The following is a 23,560-nucleotide window of genomic DNA, read 5'->3' as shown; positions in this document are numbered from 1 at the left end:
GCCCGAGTTCAATCCCCAGTTCCGAAAAAAAAAAAAAAAAGGAATGATTGGGGCTGAGGATATAGTTCAGCACATGTCTGGCAAGTGCAAGGTCCTTAGTTCAATTGGTCGGGGGGAGAGGGAGGGAAATATATACATTGTACAGAATGATAGTATTTTACAGTCATGTATTATGACTTAAAATAGCTATTTAGCAAAGCTATGCTGTGACATTTTTCTTAAATTTGTGATGGATTCATACTGGCACTAAAATTAAGAAATAGTAATAGTAGCATTTTGTCTTGCTTATATGTGTTTTTATTCTATACTTTTTTTTTTTTTTTTTTTTTTTTTGCCAGTGCTCTGGCACAAACAGGTGTTTACAAACAAAAACCTGGTGCAACGCACTTGGTAATCTAATACTAAAGGGATTGTTTTTGGAAAGCTTAGCATTTGATTAACTTATACCAAAACTACTGTTTACCTCCCCAGTTGGTCTTCATTATGATGGAGATATATAATTATTATCATATTTTGTCTCTTTTCCTCCCAGTTTGACTGGAAGAGATAAATAAGTTTTTGATATTGCCACTTCGTTTAATTGAGAGAATAATTGGAGCTCCCCTAACTCACTTGTACAATCATATAACAGTTTTGACCTGTTAAGAAACCTCTAAGTAGTACAGAGTGTTCTTCTGAGCATGACTGTCATGCCCACTCCTGCTTAGGTCTTCTCTTTTTTACATTGGGCCTTGTGTTCATAGAAGGCAGAGTGAATTAGAGTTCCCAGCTGGCTGTTTGTAGCCAAGCAATTTTATTTCAGAAAAGTAAGTGACTGAAAAGTGTAGTTACTTCTCTTTTGGTAACATCTTTTCATTCACTGACAGTTATTGTGAACAAGTGAAATAAAACTGTTAATCAGTCAAACAAATGTTGCCTAGTTTACTTGTTAGATATCTGTATATTTGAAAATTGTATGTTTTTGTATAAGTCCTGTCGTAGCCAAATAATTTGATCTCCTAATTTTAGAATTATAGGTTATATTCACTTTAATGCTATTGTGTTGAAATGTTAACCATTGAAACCACCCACTTATAGATTAAAGATTGCTTTAAAATGAATCTTTTGCTCCCCTCAATCTAAATTATACCTCTGGTTTATTTGGACTTTAACACATTTTGCTATTTATTTTGAAACTGGCGTGTTTTGATAAATTTAGAAGAGCTGTTTCTCATTTTTATTGGCATGAACATGATTTACTGAGTTAAGAAAGCTGGTATGAAAAATAATTTTAAAGGGAAATCCTTTTAGGTACCATCCATTTTGTTGAAAAAAACTGATTTTGAAGAATGATGTTAGCTGCTTGCACAGTTGGTATATGTCTGTGGAATGGTAATGGTGGGTAGATGTTTAAAAGAAAAAAATCGTAAATTTAAGGATTTGGTTTGGGGATTTTTTTTTTTTTTTTTTTTTTTTTTTTTTTCCCCCTTCTCTTGATCACTTCGGAGTAATGCTTTCATTTTTTGTTTTCTCATAGATGCATTTAATATTTTCCTGAAAGGACAAAGGCAAAACATTATGTTCAGCAGTAACACTTACAGAACTCTTATACAATTACTGTTGTTGAAGGACAGTTTCACAGAAGCCATGCAAGTGAAAGATGTGTAAGTATTAGCCCACTTTTACCTTCCACTTTGCATCTTGGCTATGGCAGGCATGGTGGTGCATGCCTATAATCCTAGCACTTAGAAGCCTGAGGTACAAGGATCATAGCAAATTGGAGGCCAGTCTAGGCTACAAAATGAGCTCAAGGCTTGCCTCAACTGCATAGTGAGAGCCTGTCTCAAAAGACATAAATAAATAAGGGCTACTGTTAGGGTTTATAAAGATGTATTGTTATAGTGGAAATTGATTAGTCTCGGCTACTTACAAAATCATTTTAGGTTAAGTTATTTATGAGGTTTGTTTTTTTTTTTTTAACCTAAAAAATGTAGCTGTTAAAAATGTAGCTGTTACTGGGCTTACAGAGTTGTATTCATTTTACTAAAATCTATTTTAGATATTCTTGTACAGTAAAGCAAAATTTTATTATGTTCAAGTTGTTTGGCAACTAGCTCCATGTATCTTTTGTGGTTGAGTACCCTGACAGAAGATACCAAAGTCTTTGTACTTAAACAAGAGTTTGAATCTTGCTTGGAAGAACCTTGGCCTTGGGAAAACTACCTGCTATCTCTGAGCCTTGATGAGTTGTGATGAGTTGATAATACTATTTGTACTGCAGATTTCTTCATGATATTTAAATGAGGTAGAGAAAACATAGATTTTCAACACACTTTGTATGCCTTTACATTTTTTCCTTTTTTGTTTTTCAGTCCAGTTTGGGTATTTTTAAAGAAATCTTTTGGGGTGGTAATGATAGCAGTGGCTTTTGTGTCTTAGGTTGATTCCATAGATCAGTGGTGGTGAGCCTGTGGCATGCGTACTATTTTCTGAGGTTAATGTGTGAGTTTTTTCTAGACTAATACCCCCATATTCAGATATAATTTGCATTGTTGGCACTTTGTGAGTTTTGCATTGAGGTTTAGGCACTTGTCTCTGAAAAAGATTTGCCAGCACTCCTGTAGATAAAGATTTTTTGCTAATGAAAACAGGAATAAAACTTCCTTATTGGTGTGTCTGTTGCCTGGCTTTGTCATCTTTCGCTCAAGTTACTGTTGAATTACTAATCAAAAATGGCCTAAAATGGAAGCTGTAAAGATCACCTTCTTTGGAACATACACATGTCCTGTTGTGGATCAGTAGTCATTATTTCTAGTCATTATTGTTATTGTTATTGTTGTTGTTGTTATTATTATTATTACTACTACTACTACCAGGAATCAAACTTAGGACCTTGTGCTTGCCAGGCAGGTGCTGCACTGCTGAGCTAAATCCCTGGCCCTAAGAAAGGACATTTTGTTTTGCAGAACCAGGGATTGAACTCAGGACCTTGCGCTTGCCAGGAAGATGCTTATTCTATTGAGCTCTCTCCCAGGCCCCAATAGCTTTTTTCTGATAGGAAAATTCAACCTTTTCCTGATATACTGTGAATTTTTAAATAATCTCAGCCAATTTTTGGCCTGAAAATTTTTCAGTCATGGTACTTAGGGCATATTAGATTTCCAAACAGAAATAGGATGCTCACCGTTCTCTAAGGTCACTAGAAAGTTACACATCATAGGGCTGTAGAATTTTAGTTCCAGCATGTTTGTTTGTTTGCCTAATTTGTCACAGAGACTGTTTGTCTAGGTGGATGTGATCTTGAATTATTTGAATGTCTAAGCCAGTCACAGTAGGACTATTAGAGTATATAATGTAGCAAGATCCTCATTTGTACATATACTCATTTACTTTTACTTTAATCCTTAAAGTATACAATCAGTGTGCCTTGGAAACTTTTACATTGAACAGTATCCTGTGATCTGTAACCACAAAAGTGGTGTGGTCTGTTTTCTAAGATTACTTTTCTGAAAAAATTACTATGAAACTATCCCATAATAATCAAAGGTGTTCTGAAACAGCAGTGATTTGAAAAGATAGTGAGGCCAAAAGACAAGAACATTTTGTGCTGACAATTAGGTATGATTGAACCTGAATGTTCAAGTGGAATTGCAGTGTTGATACTGTGACAAATAAATGGGTTTTGAGTTGCAGTTTAGACACTCATCTCTGAAAGGTTCTCTATTTCCTGATGAAATGTTGATTTCAGTTATACACAGTGTAGTGTAAGCAAAGGAGAATTTTATGAAGTTTAATCCTGAGGTTAATCACAAAACCTGAAATACTTTTCAAGAAAAGTACAGATTAAATTTTTTTTTTATTTTAATTGAGTTTATTCTGAAAGTATTCTCATGCTGGACGCATGAAAATATTGCCATAAATATATATATATAGCCATAGAATACCACTAAAGTTCTAATAGGCTGATCTCCTGGGGGCCCAGGAGTGTGCGTTTTGCTAAGCATTCCAGTGATTCAGGAAGTTTCTCCCACATTTTAATTGTGCGGCTTTGTATGATTATGCTCCTTCCTGTGTCACATGTAAGCGTATTATAGGACATGTTAGAAAAGTGGAGCATGTTTAAAGTGAGGGTGTGATTGCTTCCTTGCCTCCTAGAGTGTTCAAGCATTGTGTGCATGGGATCCCTGAAGGCCACTGGCCTAGCATGATGTCTAAACAGCCAGTGGAGTGCTCGTGGAATCTGGTTAGTGGGATAGAGTCAACAGTCTTAAAAAGTGAATTAGACTAGAAAGTATTAAACTGCTACATGTTCCTGGTGAAATGTCTTCAGTTGTATAGTTATATAGGATGTAGTATAAAACATTTATTTGTGTAGTCTGCTCCACTAGGTCTTGATCTAATTTGAAGGATGCTGATCTAGAATATTGTTATAAGCGCGGCCTTTCTATTTCCCCCTTAAATCCACAGCCTAGAAAATCCAAGTTTAATCTTCTTTCCTTTCCTCTTTCTCTAGATTTTCTTTTTTTGTTGTTGTTGTTTTTTCTTTTTTTCGGAACTGGGAATTGAAGTCAGGCCCTTGAGCTTGCCAGGAAAGCGCTTATTCTGCTGAGCCATCTCCCAGCCCCTGATTTTTTTTAAAAAATTTTTAATTTTTTTCTTTTCTTTTTTCAAAAATGACAGATGGATTTTTTATTTATTTTATTTATTTATTTATTTATTTATTTATTTATTTTTTGCTCCCAGTGACTTCAGGGCAGGTTTGGCTGGCTTTTGTTGTGGGGATCAAACCACAGCAACCTGAGCCTGACTGCTTTGTTGAAGCAGCCACTTAAAGAACTGAGCTAAGGGGCAGGCCCCCTCTCTAGATTTTCATGAAACTCTTTTGAGGTATGATTTACCTATACAAAGATGTACATATTAATGTGTGCATCTCAGTGAGCTGGGGATCAGTATGTTCCTATGAAGCATCACCACACCAAGGCCATAAAAATATTCTTCACTTCCCAGAGTTTCTTCCATCTTGTCTATAATTATTATGTGTGTGTGTGCACAAGTAGGAGCGTGTTCTCAAATAATTTTAAGTATATAGCATAGTACTCTTAGCTGTTGGCACTATGCTGTGTAGAGCTCCAGAGCATGAATACATAAAAGCTTTGTACCCTTCCTTTAGTCATCTCCCCATTCCCCTCTATCCAGCCCCTGACGACTATCATTTTGCTCTCTGCTTCTGAGTTTCACTTTTTAGAGTCCACATATAAACCAAGACTTTTCAATTGCATGTGTGTCTTTTTTTCAGTCAATAAAAGGTATTACCTGTATAGAATTGTAACTCAGATTATATCTCTGTGGAGTAAATTTTAAAATAACCCTGGACTGGGAATTTATAAGTGGAAGTTCATGTTCCACTTACCCAGTTTATTGTGTTAGTGGAGGGATAAGATTTATTTCCTAGTTTATGACCAATTCTAGACAAGGTCATCTCTTTCTGTTCCATCAGTGTATCAGTGATCAGAGTAAAAAAAAAAAAAAAGTAGCCAGATAACTGTAGGAGTTATATATAAGACAAGAAGCAGTAGCCCCAGTATTATTTTGAGGCCCTTACCATAAATAGCGGTCTGTTGTTACAATTATCAGTGTGGTGCCACTTAATCTTAAGAGCAAGCTTTGTTTCCTATAAATTAAAAAAATGCCATCTTTGGTTTCTGCTGTCTCTAATGTGTTATGGATGCACTTCTAATACAATTTCTTCAGTTTTACTGACAAGGTCATTGACCCTTCTAAATAAATAATTAAACATCAAAAGTAACAGTAACATCTGCCTTGAAAATTTTAGAAGCCAACTTTTTTTAGTCTTTACTTTTTACCTTTTTCAAACTAAATATGGGAACTACTTAGAGGTAAAGAAAGTAAATTATTTTTATTTTATTTTATTTTATTTTATTTTATTTTATTTTATTTTATTTTATTTTATTTCTGCGGTACTGGGGATTGAACTCAGGACCCTACACTTGCCAAGCAAGCGCTTATTCCACTGAGCTATCTCCCCAGGCCCTAAATTATTAATCTGATAACTAAACATTCTTACAGGCATTGAGAATCATAGTCCTGCTTTATCTTTTGAGAGTGGCACATCATTTTCTCTTGTCCCTGAAAGCTGCTATGTGTCTATCTAAAAATGTTTCCCTTTACTATCCCATGCACTTGTTGGTGTTGGTGTTGTATAAGCACCACCTGTAGTCTGTTCATTACTCTGAAATGTCTAATGTCAGCAATAGTATTATCTTTTTTAGTTAAGATAGGGTAATTTTGGCAGTTGATTATACATTGAAAGATTAATCCTTTTCTAGTCCTTGTAATTTTGGCTAGCCTCAAAATAAAAGTTTAGAATTGTATGCTGTTCAGTCCAATAGTCACCATATGTGACTGTTTAAATTACTTAAATATAATTAGATTATATTCTTCTGTTCCTCTGTTACAGTCGCCATATGTGCCCAGTGACCAACCTAGTGGGCAGCTCAGATAAAGATTATACAATTTCTTCTATTGCATGAATGATCCGAGCACAGAAGTCTCCATCAGTAACTTTTTGTAGTTTTTCTCTTCTTGCCAGTTTGGATTATATTTTGATAGGTTTGTTTCTACATTTATAAGATTCGAGAGTTTTTTCTTCCTGATACTTATCTCTGCTTTCAAAGAGGTTGTTGATGAAAGAAACATGTTACATGTTTGGGCTTTCTGAAGGATTTGTAGTTTATACTTTTTAATTAAAAGAGAAATTTTGTTACCCTGTTTCAGAATTTTAGGTACTATTTTTAAGTAAAATAATTTTGAGGGCTGGCAAGATAGCTCAGCAGACTAAGCACCTGCTTAGGCAAGTGCAGGGACCAGGGCTCAATCTACCATACCAGCCCTGCCCCTGGGTGTGCTGAGCCAGCATAGTAGCATATACCTGTAATCCCAGCACTGTGGAGGCTGAAAACGGGAGGATTACTACAAGTCCAAGCTGTGTAGTGACACCCCGTACCAAATACATAAAAAATAAGAAATAATATAATAATTTTGGCATGAGAAGCAAAATTTAATAATGTCTTATTTAATTATGCTACAGCTTGAGAAAAAAAATCCTTTGTTTTATGAACCTTATACTCTCATACGTGAGTTGTTGACTTAAAACCTTAGACAGAAGGGACACAGGGAAAAACTCACACCAAGCAATGGGTACTTTGGTGGGATTAAGAGGATTGGCCAGCAGGATAAGAAAATCCTGCATCCAGAGACCACAGGGACTAGAGGCTGAAAGTGACTGAGAGGATGAGTGAGTTGCAGTGGCGATGGAGGATTTTCCTAGGATTGATGACAGTAATATACAGTGGTCCCGCTTTGCTCACTGCAGGCCCGTGTTGGCAGTGAGGTCAGCACTGAGCTTTGATAAGGCAAAATGACAGTAATCGCTCTTGCTTCTTTTGGCCTTTGGAGATTCCGAATCAGAAGATGAGCCGTCATTGTGTTAAGGATGCTGAAATTTCATCACAAGAAATAATATCTGAACAGAAATAATATCTAGTTGTTAGGTTTTGGGCTTGTTTCTTGATCCTGTAAGTTCTAGTCAAGTATTATAGCAAAGGTGCTAGTAAAACAATTTTTTATTGTTGAGTTTTTAAAAGTTAGGAGTTTTGTTTCAGATTTAAAGCTGGGGCAAGTTGTCTTATGAGGATTTTTAATTTTAATGTAACAACAGTTTTAGTTCTGCCAATATGTTTAAAAGCTTTAAAAACTGTATGTATCCAGATGACAGAAATTTGAAAATTAACCAAATGATATGGTGTTAGTAATATGCTTTAGTTTATATTTAAAATATACAGTGCTGAAAATAAATGTTCATTTTTGTTGCTGGAAGAATAGTTTTACATTTTATAATTATGGTGAATGTAGAAAAAAGAGGAAAAAGTATCCCACTTAGGATACAGCCGAACAATGCAGGGCATGCAGTTATTTTAGTCATCTAATATGTCAGCATTCAAGAATCTGAACCGATTGTTTAAAAAAAATCTTGTACTTTGTTTCTTTTGTTGCTCATTTCCAACTTTGTCATCTGTCAGAATGCAAAAAAAAATTATCCTTCTATAACCATTGACAGGATAACACAAAAGCTGTCTCCAGGTCGATATTTTGCAGCAATATTTTTAACATACGAACAGTAGTTTTTATAATTTCACCTTGGTGCTCAACCATTTATTATCGTATCAGAAGCATGTCAGTAATTCCTTTCTAAATGTCTGCTTCTTTTAGCGCTGAGACCCACATCAAGGGCTTCACACTGAACGATGCTGCCAACAGCATCCTCATCATAGCGCAAGTTAGGCGGGATTATTTGAAAGGTATGTCACAATGCTTGACCTTTACGTCACATTAATGCCTCTGCAGATTTTTCTTGTAACGCCCTTCGAATACTTGGATAAAGGAGTCCATTTAGCAAATTACCTGCTTATCAAGAGCCTTTTGTGGTAGCTGAGAGACGTAAATTACTGTACATGCATTTATAATACAGCTTGAATATGAATGTACTTGTCATTTGACCACTTAGTCCAGTTTCCATTCCATTTAACACAAGATGGGTTTTCTTAAGATGAATCACAGCTCTTCAGACATGCAAAATTTGTGTTCCAGGACGAGAGAAAGTACAGGCTTTCAAGTGTGTTAAAATTCACAGCACAAGTCATTTTGCTTTGGAAATTAACATACTTTCGAACATCTGAAACAATTCCCAGCAGTTGTTTCTTGCATATTGTGTTGGGTTGTGTATAAGATACCAAATGTGTTAAATTGGGTGTTAAATGTGTGGGATTGTGCACCACATGATTATAATATTCATTTTTTAAACTTAATCTAATACTTTTTAATAGTTCATAATACCAACAGCAATAAAATAGGTTTAGAGTTTTTAAATGCAGAGGAGGGTAACATAACAATGACATGGAGATGGCTTTGGGTGGGTTGGGATGCAGCTCAGTGGTTTGGTAAAGGCTGTTGACGGTTGGCCTAGTAGGGTGGAGTTGATTCTGGAGGTCTTGTGAATAAGCTCCCAAGGGGGACAATAATATCTCTATTAGGTAAGAAGCTTTTCATGTTTGAATTTTAGCCAATACATTTAACACCACAGTTTTGCTAATACAACAGAAGCCATTTAGTATATGGCTGGAGTAAAAGCTCTTTGATGCTTAAATCTGGTACTTAGTTTTTTCCTGTCTGTAATGTGTTTTTCCTTGCTTGCATGTTTATAAGATAATTTTACATCTCTGAGAGAAAGTTGTGCTAATTGCGCAATCTTGGTGTTGGCTTGTAATACCTAGACATGCATGTCTTTAGTTGTCTCCGTAACTAACGGGGACAGAACGTGTAAGTGCTGATTTCTGTCTTTGCCATGTTTCCACCTTGTTCCTCAGGCAAGGCCAGCCCATCTAGACCTCTCTTTGGACAGCCCTGCATGTCATTGAATGGTGTAGGGCTTGTAACTCAACATTTAAAACGCTTGTATTTCTAATAGAAATGTTGTTGTTAAGCTTATTTTTCATATAGAGATGACAAATAATCTTAAGAAACTGAAGAGTTAAACTTGCTACTCATAAATAGGGTCATTGTGGTAAATACCTTATGTTATAGAGAAAAAGAATGACACTTTAATTTTAATTTCAGAGGTTCATGTTGAGCTGAGCCTCACCTATGCTTTATTTTGACTACTGCCTTCTGCTTTTATGTCAGCGCCCTATGAAAACTACATGAAAGTGCGTAAGTTTAGTTTTTCGTCTGCTTTCCTCCACTGTTCAGCTTGAGTAGGTCATGTGGAGGAGAGAAGTGGAGAAGCGCAGTGTTGTCTCTGTGGCCCCCACCCCAACCCCCAGTGCCCAGCCTCATTGCAGACTCAGCTTCACATGGCAGTAAAGTAGGCATCAGCAAGAAGAGTGCTGTTGCCCTGGCCTCCTTTCCACATGTTGTTCCATGGGTGTTGAAAGTTCCTGAGCTTTATAATTGTATTCCATTCTTCTGCCCTTTTCTTTTTCAGGTTTCTTTTAATCAACTCGATCTAAGGCAGTAAGAAAACAATAAAGTCAAATGTGTCTCCCTATAATTTTATAAATGTGTGCCTATGGAATATTAATAGCTTGGGCATGCATAGCACCTTTGCAGTATACTCAATAGCACTGAGTTACTGAGTAAATGTTGGATTTGAGTGACCATGGGCAAAGACTGGAAGGCTGTGTGTGTGTGTGTGTGTGTGTGTGTGTGTCTTTTAGGTCTTTAGTTATGGTGACAAATTCTGTATAAGAGTATGATTCAGGTCACAAGTTCTCATGCTCCCTCTGGATAGCAGAAAATGATTTCCTATGCTTGCCCCTCCCTGCCATGTACCCATAGATGCAGCCTTTGGGATTGTTGAACTCAGGTTGGTATCTAAGAGTATGACCCCAGGAAGATATTAAACTCTCTGCTTTAGTGGCCTATCTGTAAAAATGAGTGTGTACCTCAATCAGTTGGTTTTGAGTGTAGATTTGTAATCCTGTGCCTCGTATTTAATAAATGCTTAACAAATAGAACAAAGTGCTTAATAAATTCCAGTTACTATATTTTTGTTACTTTGATCCACTGGTGGGAAGATTTTCCCTAACATTGGAAACATTTTATTTGTAGAAGACTTCGTGTTAATAAGACAGTATCAAGCTTATTTTCTATAGAATAAGAAAATTAATAATTTTTAAATATTATAAAACCTCTTTGTTTCCTATATGTGAATGTGTATTTATAAAATTTTATTGAATATGCTTTTTAAGTGACGTAAGTGCCCTATTTGAGAATTGCTGGCTTAGGTTATTTATAGATTTGGAGTAATAATGCTTTATTCAGTAATAAAGATTAAATTCATCATGTCTTTCACTATATTGTTTTTATAGACTGATTAATTATTACCCTTTCCTATTCTACTGTGAAAGATAAGCTGTTCTTACTCAGAACGCTGCTTTGAGAGCCTTAGTTTTGTCTAGGTTGCATTGCTTTAATTGCTATAAAGCTGTGAAGGGGTTTTTTTTTGGTAGTGCTACTGCAATGAGTGTTATGCCAAGTATTATTACATCCCCCTCCGATGTACTATTGTTTAACGTAAGGATTTTGCTACCCTTGTAGATGAGTCCAAAAATCAGAAAGGTATTCCGTATTTATTTACAGTTAAGTACTTGTAATTGTGATTAAACAAAATACCATTTGCTATAGACTTAAGAATTGAGTAAGCTTTATTTTCTGTTTATTATTATTATTATTTTATGTATTTAGTACAGGGTCTACAAGGTCTCAGTGAGGTACACAGATTGGACTCATAATGATCCTCCTGTTTTCAGACTCCCAAATGCTGGGATTATAGGCACACACCACACCTAGACTCAGTCTCAGTCTCAGTATGCCCTGGGGCTGGGGCCGGCTCTACACGCCAGGGATCGAATCCTGGTCCCTGTGCCTGCCTAAGCAGGTGCTTTAGTGTGCTGAGCTGTCTGGCCAGCCCCAGCTTTATTTTCTTTAGAAACTAAATATAAGAAATTATCTGCAAGGTAGATAATTTAATGTAAAATAAATATATTAGTGTGAAAATTGAATTTTCCAATTTGGTTGCTCCAAAGTGATAAATACTATTTGGACCAGAGAGATAGATTTTCCAGAAAAAATATCTTGGAGATACTAAAAGTTTTTTTGTTTTTTTTTTTTTAAATAATCATGTAATCTTTGAGTTAATAAAATTTGAGAAAGTATGAATCTGTCTAAAGGTTCCATATTTTTGGAAACTTAAAATGTTAATGCCTGATTGGAACTCAGATAGCTGGCCAGTCATACTTATTTTTTCTTCATGAGTTTCTATGGTCTCTAATACTTTATAGATAATCAAAATACTTTTTTTAAAGATTCCTTATGAAGTATTAATATTTTCTGTGATCTAGAATGAATTATTTATAGCTTTTTGTATATATAGTAATTTGGTGCTCAGATGTAAAACCTGGTTTTCAAAATGCATTAAAGTCAGTATGAATCAGTAAAGAAAACTCTTTTTGCTATTCTACTTTAGAGGCTTTAACAACTCTAAAAACAGCCTTGGACCTGGACCAGACTCCTTCTAGGCTTTCAGTGACCCGCCTTATCCAAGCCTTTGCCCTGAAGGGTGATGTACAGAGTATAGAAGCAATCCAAGAGATGGTCAGTGGGCATGACTCCATTGGGCTCTCAGCTATGGTTTTTATTAATAATATTGCTTTGGCACAGATAAAGAAGTAAGTATTTTCAAGCTTCTTTGAATAAACATGATGTCAGATACTGCTTTTAAAAACTTTATGCCTTTGTAAACTGTCTATTTAGATTTCAGTGCTGATTATTGTTACTGATTAATGTTGAAAATACATTTTGTATTTAAATTAAATCTTAAATGTTTATCAGTCATAAAACTTTACAATTGCTAACTTTTCTTGTATGTGTGCCTGTGTGCATATGTGTGTGTATATATATATATATATATATATATATATGCCATAACTCTTGTCAAAACACTTTTTTACAAAAGTGAAAATGATTTCATTTGTTAGCAGTACTTGAGAGGGTGACATTCTACTAGCATATTGTGAAATAGAGGGGCCCAGCAGACTTGTCCAAGTTGTACATGTCTGTGGTTAGGGATGTAGCTCACATATATGTGGAGCATGCACATAACATGCCCAAGGCCCCTTGGTTCCATACCCAGCATGCACATAAAGTCATTTCTGTCCTCCTCACCCACCCACCCACCTTATCAGTACGCACCCACATGAGGAGACTTGATTTCCTTACCACCATCCTTAGATTTCTTGTTGGGACTCATCATTAAGTGGGACTTTTTTGTTGTTTTTTGTTAACTTCCCTATAGCAAAATACTTCACTTAGGTTCAAGACTGATAGGAATACTGTGAAATAGACATTCTTAGAATGCTTTAGGGGGAGAATGTTCAGTAGCCATACAATTGATTCCTCCCTCCCCCAGCATAAAGTAAAGATACTGTTCCTGAGATTTTTTTTTTTTTTTGGTGAAACCGGGGGTTGAACTCAGGCCCTTGCGCTTGCCAGGCAAGTGCTTATACTACTGAGCATTCTCCCTGGCCCTGTTCCTGAGAATTTTAATGTATTTAAATTATGTATACTAGGTTACAGAAGGAAAATTATGTTAAAAAAAGAAATTTACGTGACTCTGGGTTAGAGACATTGAAAATACATCAGCTGAAGACATGACCATCTTTAAAAGATGAAATGTCTTTACCTTATATAGTAGGGACCAGTTGTAAATTATAAAGACAGAGTTATAGCACTTGTGCAGATTGTCATTTTATATCCAAAGAACTGTAAAATCAAACACTTCACATACTTATCTTGGAAAAAATATATATGTATATATTATATCGCTTTGATCTTATTTCTAGAGCAGTATTTTAAAATCCACAACTGTTTCGAGTAAGTAAGATAAACAACTGGTATAGTGTGAACTCCTCAATGATTGCTTTTGCTACCTGGATGTGCTTTAATTACAGTGTTTTCTTAGTCTTCTTAACTGTAACTATATTCCTGTTTTTCCTAAAATATATGCATGACTGATCTAAAAGTAGATTCTTACAGTAAAACTGGCCGCAATATTAATATAAAAACAATTTTTAAAATTTTTCTTTTTAGCAACAACATGGATGTTGCCATAGAAAACATTGAAAATATGCTTACATCAGGGAATCAAACGATAGAACCTCAGTACTTTGGCTTGTCATACTTATTCAGAAAAGCAATAGAGGAGCAGATGGAAACAGCAGTTGAAAAATGTAAGTTTATTGTTCAGTTAAAGAACACAGAATTTGCTCTCTGGTGAAAGTAGACCAGATTTATTCAATGGATAAATCTTACCACTGTTTTAACAAAAGGTTTTTCTTACTTGTCATTTTCCAGTAAGCATCATGGCAGAGAGATTGGCCAATCAGTTTTCAGTTTACAAACCAGTCACTGATCTTTTCCTTCAGCTTGTGGATTCAGGCAAGATGGATGATGCCAGAGCTCTTCTACAGGTAATGACTCAGAGCAGTGGCACTTGTAGCTAGTGAGAAGCAGCTGGAGGAGTACTAGACCTGCTTGTGTGTGAAACTCCAGAAATAAGGCACAGCACTGCTAAACCACTTGAATTCTGTGTGACTCAAAATTGCATGGCAAGGAACTGGATTTCAGGTTGTAATTTGCCAGTTTTAAAGATGCCAGATAGGATGAGAAAAGTCTTTATAATTCAAGAAGGGGTCAAAAATGGGGAAGATGAATTTTGCTGAAACATTTTATAAACAAGTGTTTCCATGCAGGTACATAATGCAAAACAACAGTTCCTTTGATTTTTCTCTTTTAATTTTGCTAATGCTCTAAATATTGTGCATCACCATGGCAACACCATTTACCAATAAGAAGTAAAAATGTTTGCTTTTCAAGAGTAGCTTCTTCCTGAATACTTAGGACATTCTCAGAGCCTTATTCCAGGTTTATTAAGAGTTGATTTTGCTTTCTATTCACTTGTGTGTCACAGACACATTAAATGACAGAGGTCTCTGTGGCCTGCATTCTGTGAAATTAGCAGTCTTCTGGGAAGGAGACAACTGCATTCATAGCATTTTAACAGACCTAAATACAAAGCTGCAGTAAGTGCGACCGAGCGGTAGGTGATGGAGCTGCCACTGGCAGCGCACACAAACAGGCACCGCTGGGGAGCCCCGTCCCAGCAGGTGGCAGTCAAACAGTCACCATGATCCCGCCAACGGCTGTGTTTGTGTAGACTCCCTGTGTCAGATTGAGGCCTGAGACCAATTTTTGATAGTAAATAGTATTATATTCACTTACATTTCTACCAGCTGTGCTATATCTTAAGTAGCAGATAAGGAAGGGGAGACTGCACCCATTTGCTTGAGCTCTGATTCTTGACTCTTAAAGTCCCTCTATATTGACAGAATCCAAACCATTTTTAAAGGAAATGCCTGAAGTATTTCCTCTGAGTTAGCAGTAGTATTTTAAAAAAATAATAAATTGGCATTTATTCTGGGGCTGATACTTTTGTTTCTGAACATAGAGAAATTCCAGTTAATTGTGAAGTTTGTTTGATTTGGTTCATCTGTCAACCCCTACCTTTTTTTGGTAAGGAAAAACAGTTGATAATAGGGATTTCAGAACATTTGTTGCTTCTTATGGCCTTTAAAAAATTCAGTCTCGGGACTGGGGAGATGGCTCAGTAGAACAAGTGCTTGCCTGGCAAGCTCAAGGGCCTGAGTTCAATCCCTGGTTCTGCCAAAAAAAAATCAGTCTTAATATAATTCATGTTTTCTTTTCATATGTACATATTTAGGGTTATAAGCATAGAAGTATCTAATTATACATGTGGGAGTATTTATTCAGCTTTGACGTACCCTTTCTGACAGCTTCCCTAGACAGTGGCCCTTGACTTCCCCGGCCATAATCTGGAGGGCGCAAAGCAAGCATAGCCAGCAGCTGGGCCAGGTGATAGCAGGGTTCTGGCCTGGTGGCCTAACCTGAAAGCTCTCTGATAGCTGAGTGTTAATGCTGTAGCAGCTGTCTTTTAACTTATGTCCTGTCAGTCAGCTAAAGTTCCAGATGATAAACCCTTTACCTACTTGTCAAACAATTAAGGATTTTTCTTACTTGAGCTCAGAACACTTTCTTTACAGATATTGAAAACAGCAGTTTATAACGTAAATGTTCTCTGTGCCCCCAAAAGTTCTTTTTGTACTACTCGTTTTAGTATTGACAGTGTTTTAGAGCTTTGAAAGAGCAATATGCTTTTAGAAACTTAAGAGAATGACACCTATGATGAGTGTAAACTAAAATATTGTCTTGCCATATTTGATTTGACTATAGCACCTGAGATTGGATAGACACTTGATTTATCTGGTCTGTCATATAAACTTTTTTTTTAGTTTAACTTTTGTCTCTTTCTCAAGCATTGGCTGTCTGTTGCAATGAAAGCCTTTTATAAAATAGAGAGATTGAAATCAGTCCTTTTGTATGCATAAGTGTAGGTAATTATACTTTAAAGAGAACTTGCTTTGTACATTTTAATTTTTATAAAGAAACGAGCAGTTATCTCCCTGACACCTTATTAAATGTATAATTAACCTTATGATCCCTAGCTCACTTGTGAATGCTTGGCAGTATAATTGGAGAGGAATAATGTTTCTTTTTTTCCTCTTTCTTTGCAGTCTTAAACCTTGTTCTGTGGTTGTTGAAGCATTAGTTTAATTTTTCCCTTTTCTTTTTAAACAAACTTTACACTTGCAGTGCCAAGGACAGCTTTCACCCGTGCTTGGCAGAGCTTGTACTTGTTTCCCTTTATTCTTCCCTTAAAAAAACATGGTCGACTATTGGGCTTTCCTGGTGGTACTGATACGCTACTGTGTTATTGTGAACTTCCCTAATTGAAAATATTCACCTTGGTCTGCTTATTTATCAAAAACCTTTACTGACTGAATAATTTAATTTTTAGAGATGTGGTGCAATTGCTGAACAAACCCCAATTCTGTTGGTGTTCTGTATTAGGAGCGCTCAGAAACAAGGCAAGGTACGTATGTACATTAGTGGTAAACAAGTCAGATTTGTTCTGTGGTTTAACAGGAGAGCTTATTGGTTCAGGGTCCTGAAACACCAAGATTGAAGACTGTCCTAATTTTTAGGGTGTTGGTACAGAGACAGTTACGATTTCTTAGTTGTACTAAATTGCAAATGAAGTTCTTGTGGCACATTTCTTTCTTTCTGGTTGTTGTTGTTGTTGTTTTTCCCCTCTCTTTTTCTATTTCTTTTCTCTTTTTTGGCCAGCTCAGCCCACCCTGAGGACAGGGCTGGTGCAGCATGTGGTGTTGGGGACTGAACGATGGTCCACTGCACCTGCCTAAGCCTGCCTAAGCAGATGCTCTAGACGGCTGTCTTGCTAGCCCCTCTCTTTCTTGTGTTTGTGCAATGAGAGCCCCAAGAAAGGTCCCTTAGGAGTAGAAGATAAAAGTTGGATGGCTGAAGTCACCGTGGTGCACTTAGTAAGGCAGAAGCAATTAGGCAGAGACAAACCGTGCAGGTGTCTCCCACTGGGCGGCCACTCGTGAGCGCTGCTCAACTAGAAGCCGTCACAGGCCGGTGAGCAGTTTGGCTTTAACGTTGATGTGGCCTACTGAGCTAATGTTCTTACTTGTGCTTTAGAAGGGGTGTGCAGGTATGTGTAAAGTAATATAGTTTGGAATTTGTTTTTTTAGTTGATAAAAACATAGTGCCAAAAAATGTTCTTTCTCTCTCTTCTCTGGTACTAGGAATCGTAACTCACTTACCAAGCAGGTGCTTATGCTGCTGAGCTGTATCCCTGGCCCCCCAAAGATGAGATCTGATTTTACCTGTTGAGCTATAGGAACTTCCTGCTCAGTTTATTTGGATCCTTGATAAAATTTCAAACTGAACACAAATTGTAATTTTTGTTGTAGATGAAACTCCCTAAACAGATAGAGTGACCTTGCTTTCCTTTATTTCCACATACTTCCCCTTCCTATGTACTTGCTTTTAAAAAATTTAACCTCACCGCACTTTTTAATCTCTTATATTTATGTTCAGCAATGCTTAGCAACTACTTAAGTGTAAGTCCCTACCCTCATTTCAAAGAGATGATTTTCACTTTTTTTTTTTTTTTGGTGGAACCAGGGATTGAACTCAAGCCCTTGTCCTTGCCAGGCAAGCGCTTATTCTACTGAGCTATCTCCCGGCCCCTATTTTCACATTTTTAAGGAGAACTACAATCTGTGCTGGGGTCTGGGTAGTCACACGCTCAGTGGTAGAGCTTGGGTGTAGTATACATGAAGCCCTGGGTTCCACCCCCAGCACCACAAGGAAGAAAAGTATAAGGATCTAAAATGACCAGGTGTGGTGAAGAGATAGGCCTTAATATGGGTTGGCTGAATACACATGCTGAAAACGGGAAAGGGAATTTTTAAATTTATTTTATTATTGTGTGTGTGTATGTGGCCAGCTCAGCCCACCAGGGGGCGGGGCTGGCTGGCATGTGGTGCTGGGAGATTGAACCGCGGTCCCTGTGCTTTGCTAAGCTTGTTCTAAGTAGGTGCTTTAGACCACTGAGCCATCTCACCAGCCCCAAGGGAATTTTTAAGTACTAGCTACAGTGTCCTTTTATTTGACAGTATAATAGTTAAGCTAGACTTCATCTCTTGTGAGATGGCACCAGAGTCTAATGTATGAAGAATTCATAATTCCATAATGTATGTAGAAATACTAATTGATCATTTACTCATTAGACTAAGACACTTTTAGATTCTCTACAGGGAACAAGACCATATTCCAATGAGATCTTTTTTTTTTTTTTTTGCTCCGAATGCCTTCAGGGCATGTATACCTGGCTTGAGTTGTGGGGATCGAACCACAGCAACCTGAGCCTGACTGCTTTGTTCAAACAGCCACTTAAAGAACTGAGCTAAGGGGCAGGCCCCCACCAATGAGATCTTGAAGATGGCTCTTTTTATGTACCAAGCAGGGAAAACTCTAGAATGTTTGCCTGAATTCTCCACACTTCATTAAAAAACTTCGGCGTCTCCAAATGTAGCTCATATATCTTCTACCCTTAGGCTCACAAAACTTTTTGGCATAGCTGCTAGTTGATAAAAGAAGCAGTCATTAGATATTTAGAAACATCCTGAAACAATGTTTAAATATTTTAGAAAATCTTCATAGAAATGTAAGTAGAATTCTATCATCTTTTGAAAAATGCTGATGTGTTTTAGGTGTAAACTTCTGTAAATTCTTTTTTTTTTTTTTTGGCCAGCTCAGCTCACCCTGAGGGCAGACCTAGCATGGCATGTGGTGCCGGGGATCAAACCATGGTTCGTGCCTAAGCAGGCACTTTAGACCACTGAGCTATCTCGCCAGCCCCTTAAGTATAAATTAATTGAAGCACCATCAAGTGCTGAGATACACAGAAGGGAAAATCTTTGAATGGGCAGGTTTTTGTAATTATTGTCAAGATTTTCTGATGTGTTTATTAGTGTCTAATTCAACTGTTCTTCTGAGTTTGTGGCAATATTAACTGCATTTAATTTCCTAGGCGCCAGTTCTGACATCTCTGTTGGAATTGATTCCTGAATTACGTGACAAGGAAGAAGCCTATACTTCCACCATGAGAAGCTATGGTAATAAATTTAATCTTAATATATTATTTGTGTGGTTTAAATTTTTATAATACAGTAAACACAGAGGCAGTAATTCTAAATATCAGACAGTTACTGATGATATAAATGATTCATTTAGAAGGCTGGGGAGGTAGCTCAGTAGAATAAGTGCTTGCCTGGCAAGCACAAGAGCCTGAGTTCAATTCTTGGTTCTGCCAAAAAAAAAAAAAAAAAAAGATTCACTTAGCCCTAGAATATTTTGAAGCTGTGTGAAAATTATGAAATATTATTGCTGTAACATTGCAAAGTGGCACCGAGTGTCCCTGGACAGTCCAGGCATGGTGATAGGATGCCAGGCTCTGAGAAAAAGTAGAAGTTCATATGGACTCACTGTGGAAAACTGGCACTTCTTGCCTTCTCCTTCAGTGCCCTTCACCTGCCCACCTGCTCCTTACCTAAACATAGCCCACGTTCACCTGAGTCCCAAGGGGAATTGTAGTCTTTCCGCCAGTTTGTCCCTTGTTGCCAGAAATCAGTGAAAGGGAAATGATGTAAAGGTTACTCACTACTCAAGATAAATGTTACCATTTCTAAATGATGATCATTTTGCCATGTGCTACTTGATGTGGTACATAAAGGATTGTTTTGTTGATTTTATTTTTGGCAGGATAAGGTCCTCAGCAGTCAGGATTAGTAAATTGGTTTTTCCTTTTTCTACCCTTATAAAGGAACTACGTATCCTTATTTCAAAATAAAGGTATAGCCAGGCATGGTGGTGCACAATTAATCCCAGCACTGGGAGGCTGAGGCAGTAGGATTGCTGGGAGTTCAAGGCCAGCCTGTAGTGTAGTGCATAGCAAGACCCTCTCTCCAAAAAAAGTAAAATCATCAACCTCAATTTTCCAGTAACATTGAATAAGTCAAATGCATAAAGCACTTAGATGTTACTACTAAAATAGGCAGGAAGGAGAGAAAGAAAAGACACGAGAGTTTCCTAAGACAACTTCTTAGAAGAAAGTAGAACCTGAACCCTTGCTAGTAGTGTGGGAAGTTTGGGAGGGGAGCAGGGGACTTTCACAGAGGAAGTTGACTTCGACTAAACCTGGGTAGTCTGTCCACTTAGTAGGGGCTAGTGTCATTCACCCTGGCTTCCTTTAGGGAGATCCGGGTTGGACTGAGAACTTTAGCTTACGGCCACTTGAAATACCTGATACATTAATGTTATCATAAAGGCTTTTGCCATTTTGCTTCTCCTTCATAGTGAGTACTGTTGCACGAGGGTGTGGAGGGTGTGGATAAGCAGTGCAGTTATTCCTAGACTGTGAACATAGCTCCAGAGCCCCATTTGCCTTGGGATAAAGGGATCCGGGGGTTCCCAAGTGAGTAGATTATTCTGGTGAAAAGAGGAAGATAGGTCCTACTTATTATGATTAATGTACTTTTCTTCTCTTGGTCAGCTTTGGACAATGATGTAGCATCTGCTAAAGTGCTGTATGAGCACGTGAATGCAAAAAAGATGAAATTGAATGACCTGTTTCTAAAACGTTATGCACTTTTGCTGAAGAATGCTGGAGAGTCTGTTCCTTTCACTGAGCCCCCTGTGAGTAGCCCTTCAGAAGAGAAAGCCTCCACCAACTTACATGTGCCTCATAGCACTGTATGAAAAATAAGTTGAATACTTAATTACATGAGGATTAGATGTCTGTAAGGAGCTGCCCAGGAGGCTGAGGATTACGCTGTGGCCTTGTCTGTGGCTGGGGTTGCAGCGTCCTGTGGGCCGAGGTGTGTGTCAGCTGCCCAGGCCTTTACCTTGGGCTGACTTCATTCACTGTCCTCGGGCTGTTCTCATCATTTCCTCTTGGAATAGGATTTTCTGGCCCAGTATTTCGGTAGCCAAGCACATCATATCTCTGTTAAGTACAGGTTCATTTTAAGTAAGTTGGTTTTCATTTCTTCATGATTGAAGAAATCTGATTTACCTTAGTAAGAGAAGTCACATATGCAGAACTCCATTGTAATGTGTCAGTGAACTGAAAGTCATTACACTGTTTATTTCAGATACCTCAGTGTCCAGTGTGCAGAGGTAGTGCAAATACCTGCATGCATGGAATTGTGCGTGCCAGGCTCCTGGTCTTAGCTATTACTGTGCACTGGAGACCTTCAGGTTGGAACTGCAGGCTTGTGAGCAGGCTGGCATGGGCCCCACAGCCTCAGCTCTCAGTTTGCAGTGCTTTGTAATTTTAAAGTTTTGTATCGTCACAACTTGCTGGTGACTCAATAACTTTCTTCATTTTCTCTCTCTCTTTCTCTCTTTTTTTTTCCCCCTGAACAGGAAAGCTTTGAATTTTATGCAAAGCAACTAAAGGAATCAGGTGAAATCCCTTCCTGAAATAAGTGGAGGCTGTCAGTTTTTTGTGTTTTTGTGATCCTATGTCTAAATGTTATTTTTAAGATGTGTTTGAGAGGAAAAATAAAATATGGAAAATTATTTTGATTACATATTTTTTATCTGTAAGTTCAATGTAATAGTCAACTCTTTTGATAGTAACTGCACACCTACTAGGTTTTGTTTTTTTTTTTTTTTTTTTTTTTTTTTTTTTGTCTACAACATAAAAGTGTTTTCTTTAAGGCTTTGTTATGTGAGGCCTTAATCTTTCAAAGGTCTCCTCCCATTTGAATATTTAGTTTCCCTATTCTGTTTTGTTTTATTTCAGAAAAAGACTATTCCTGTAAGGTGTATTTATTAGTTTTATTTATCTGAAAAAATTTGGAGATAGATAAAATGGTGTTCAGTGGGTTTTCTAGTGCTTAATATTCCAAAGTATAAGAAGCTGTCATATATGTGAAGTCCTAGGCCACTTTTTAATTTTATGAAACATCGTGTCTCAGTGAGAAGCAGAGGCCCAAAGAGTCTGACCCTCCCTCGCGTGTGATCAGTGGCCAGTGCTTGGAGGCTTCGCAGAACACTTTCCCTTCTAGCACAGTGGCTTTGAGCTTTGGAAATCTTTGCTTCTGGTGCAGACTTTTCATGAAATGCAACAACGCATTTCCTTCCTTTTTTTTTTTTTTTTTTTTTCACATAAGGAAGCATTTATTTGAGGTTTAGCATGAGAAATCATACAAATAAAATTTGTATAAACACAAATCCACTGCCTTCCTCTTTAGTCTGGCTGGTAATTGTTTCTGTGATGGCCACCTCCTCGAGATGCCTTGCCATAAGGGCTCTGTTGACCACTGTAGTCCGCATATCCCCGTCCATGTCCATAGTTCCCATAGTGATCCCCAGTATCATCGTGCCCGCCATAGCTGCTATAGTTTTGATCACCACCACGGGCACTGTTGCAATTTCCATATCCTTGATCATAATAGTTACTAAATCCTTGGTTCCAGTTTTGGCCCTGACCTCGACCACGGCCCCTAGTACCACCTCGTGCACCAGCTGCAGCACCTCTTCCTCCTTTTTGTTGTTGCTGTTGCTGCCAATATACCTCTTTGGGCTGTGCGACTTTGATTTCACACTTTCCAGAACCAATTTGATGGTATCTGCTTTCTAACAATTTCTTGACTGGTTCTTCATCTGTGTATGTGATGAAACAAAATCCTCTCCTTTCTTTTGTTTTTGTATCCATGGGAAGTTCAATATTTTCTATCTCTCCAAAAACTCCAAAATATTCTTCAATCTGTTCTTCAGAAGTATCTCGGCTCAATCCTCCCACAAACACCTTTTTAGGGGGTTCTTTCCCTTTTAAAGCTTTGGCTCTTTTAGGGTCTATCAATTTGCCATCCAGTTTGTGTTCTTTTAATTCCAAAACCTTATCAACACTAGCAGCATCTTTGAAACATACAAATCCAAATCCTCTTGATCTTCCAGTGACTGGGTCTGCTTTAATTGTGCAGTCTACAACTTCCTCAAATCGAGACAAGTACTCAAGTCAGATCTTCCTTGCTTGTATCCCAGCTCAAGCCTCCAATAAACATTTTACCGTCATCCTGCTGGTTCTTGCTCGCGTTGATTTTGGACCCCTCGGTGAATTCCTCTATATTGCTATACTCGTTCATGTCCTCCATGGTGGCGGAGCCATCGGCAGGGGTGAGCGGGCGCGCGGTCCGGGTTGTGGGGGTGCTGGCGGCAGCGGAGCGTTGTATGGAGCTAGATTTAAAATGGAGGCAGAAGAGCTCCTTTCATTTTGGTTTCGGGATTTTGTCACAAGCTGCCCTCTAAGTCAGGTCTGTTAATTTACATTCACATGCTGTGAACATGGGGCCTTCGTATGTGATGCAGTGAGTCTTGATTTATAATCAGCTTAAGTAAAAGTGATGCTGGTGAGTATCTGCATTGTAAA

At 37.6% G+C, this 23,560-nt stretch overlaps 1 protein-coding gene and 1 pseudogene across 1 annotated transcript in view; one reads left to right on the top strand and one right to left on the bottom strand.

The window, feature by feature from the left end:
* Lrpprc (leucine rich pentatricopeptide repeat containing) overlaps positions 1-21,716 on the top strand; it is a 116,639-nt gene extending 94,923 nt beyond the window's left edge. The window contains exons 30-38 of the mRNA XM_004627661.2: positions 1,517-1,643; positions 8,269-8,357; positions 12,083-12,284; positions 13,705-13,844; positions 13,969-14,084; positions 16,550-16,624; positions 19,154-19,238; positions 20,675-20,817; positions 21,550-21,716. Of these exons, the coding sequence (XP_004627718.1) occupies positions 1,517-1,643; positions 8,269-8,357; positions 12,083-12,284; positions 13,705-13,844; positions 13,969-14,084; positions 16,550-16,624; positions 19,154-19,238; positions 20,675-20,817; positions 21,550-21,606 (1,034 nt within the window). The 3' untranslated portion in view covers positions 21,607-21,716. The remainder of the gene's footprint in view (positions 1-1,516; positions 1,644-8,268; positions 8,358-12,082; positions 12,285-13,704; positions 13,845-13,968; positions 14,085-16,549; positions 16,625-19,153; positions 19,239-20,674; positions 20,818-21,549) is intronic.
* A 662-nt stretch (positions 21,717-22,378) lies between these two features.
* LOC101592756 lies at positions 22,379-23,560 on the bottom strand (annotated as a pseudogene).

The sequence above is a fragment of the Octodon degus genome, unplaced genomic scaffold, assembly GCF_000260255.1.
Source record: "Octodon degus isolate 3935 unplaced genomic scaffold, OctDeg1.0 scaffold00020, whole genome shotgun sequence".
Lineage (NCBI taxonomy): Eukaryota > Metazoa > Chordata > Mammalia > Rodentia > Octodontidae > Octodon > Octodon degus.
This window is presented reverse-complemented; position numbering and strand designations above follow the sequence as displayed.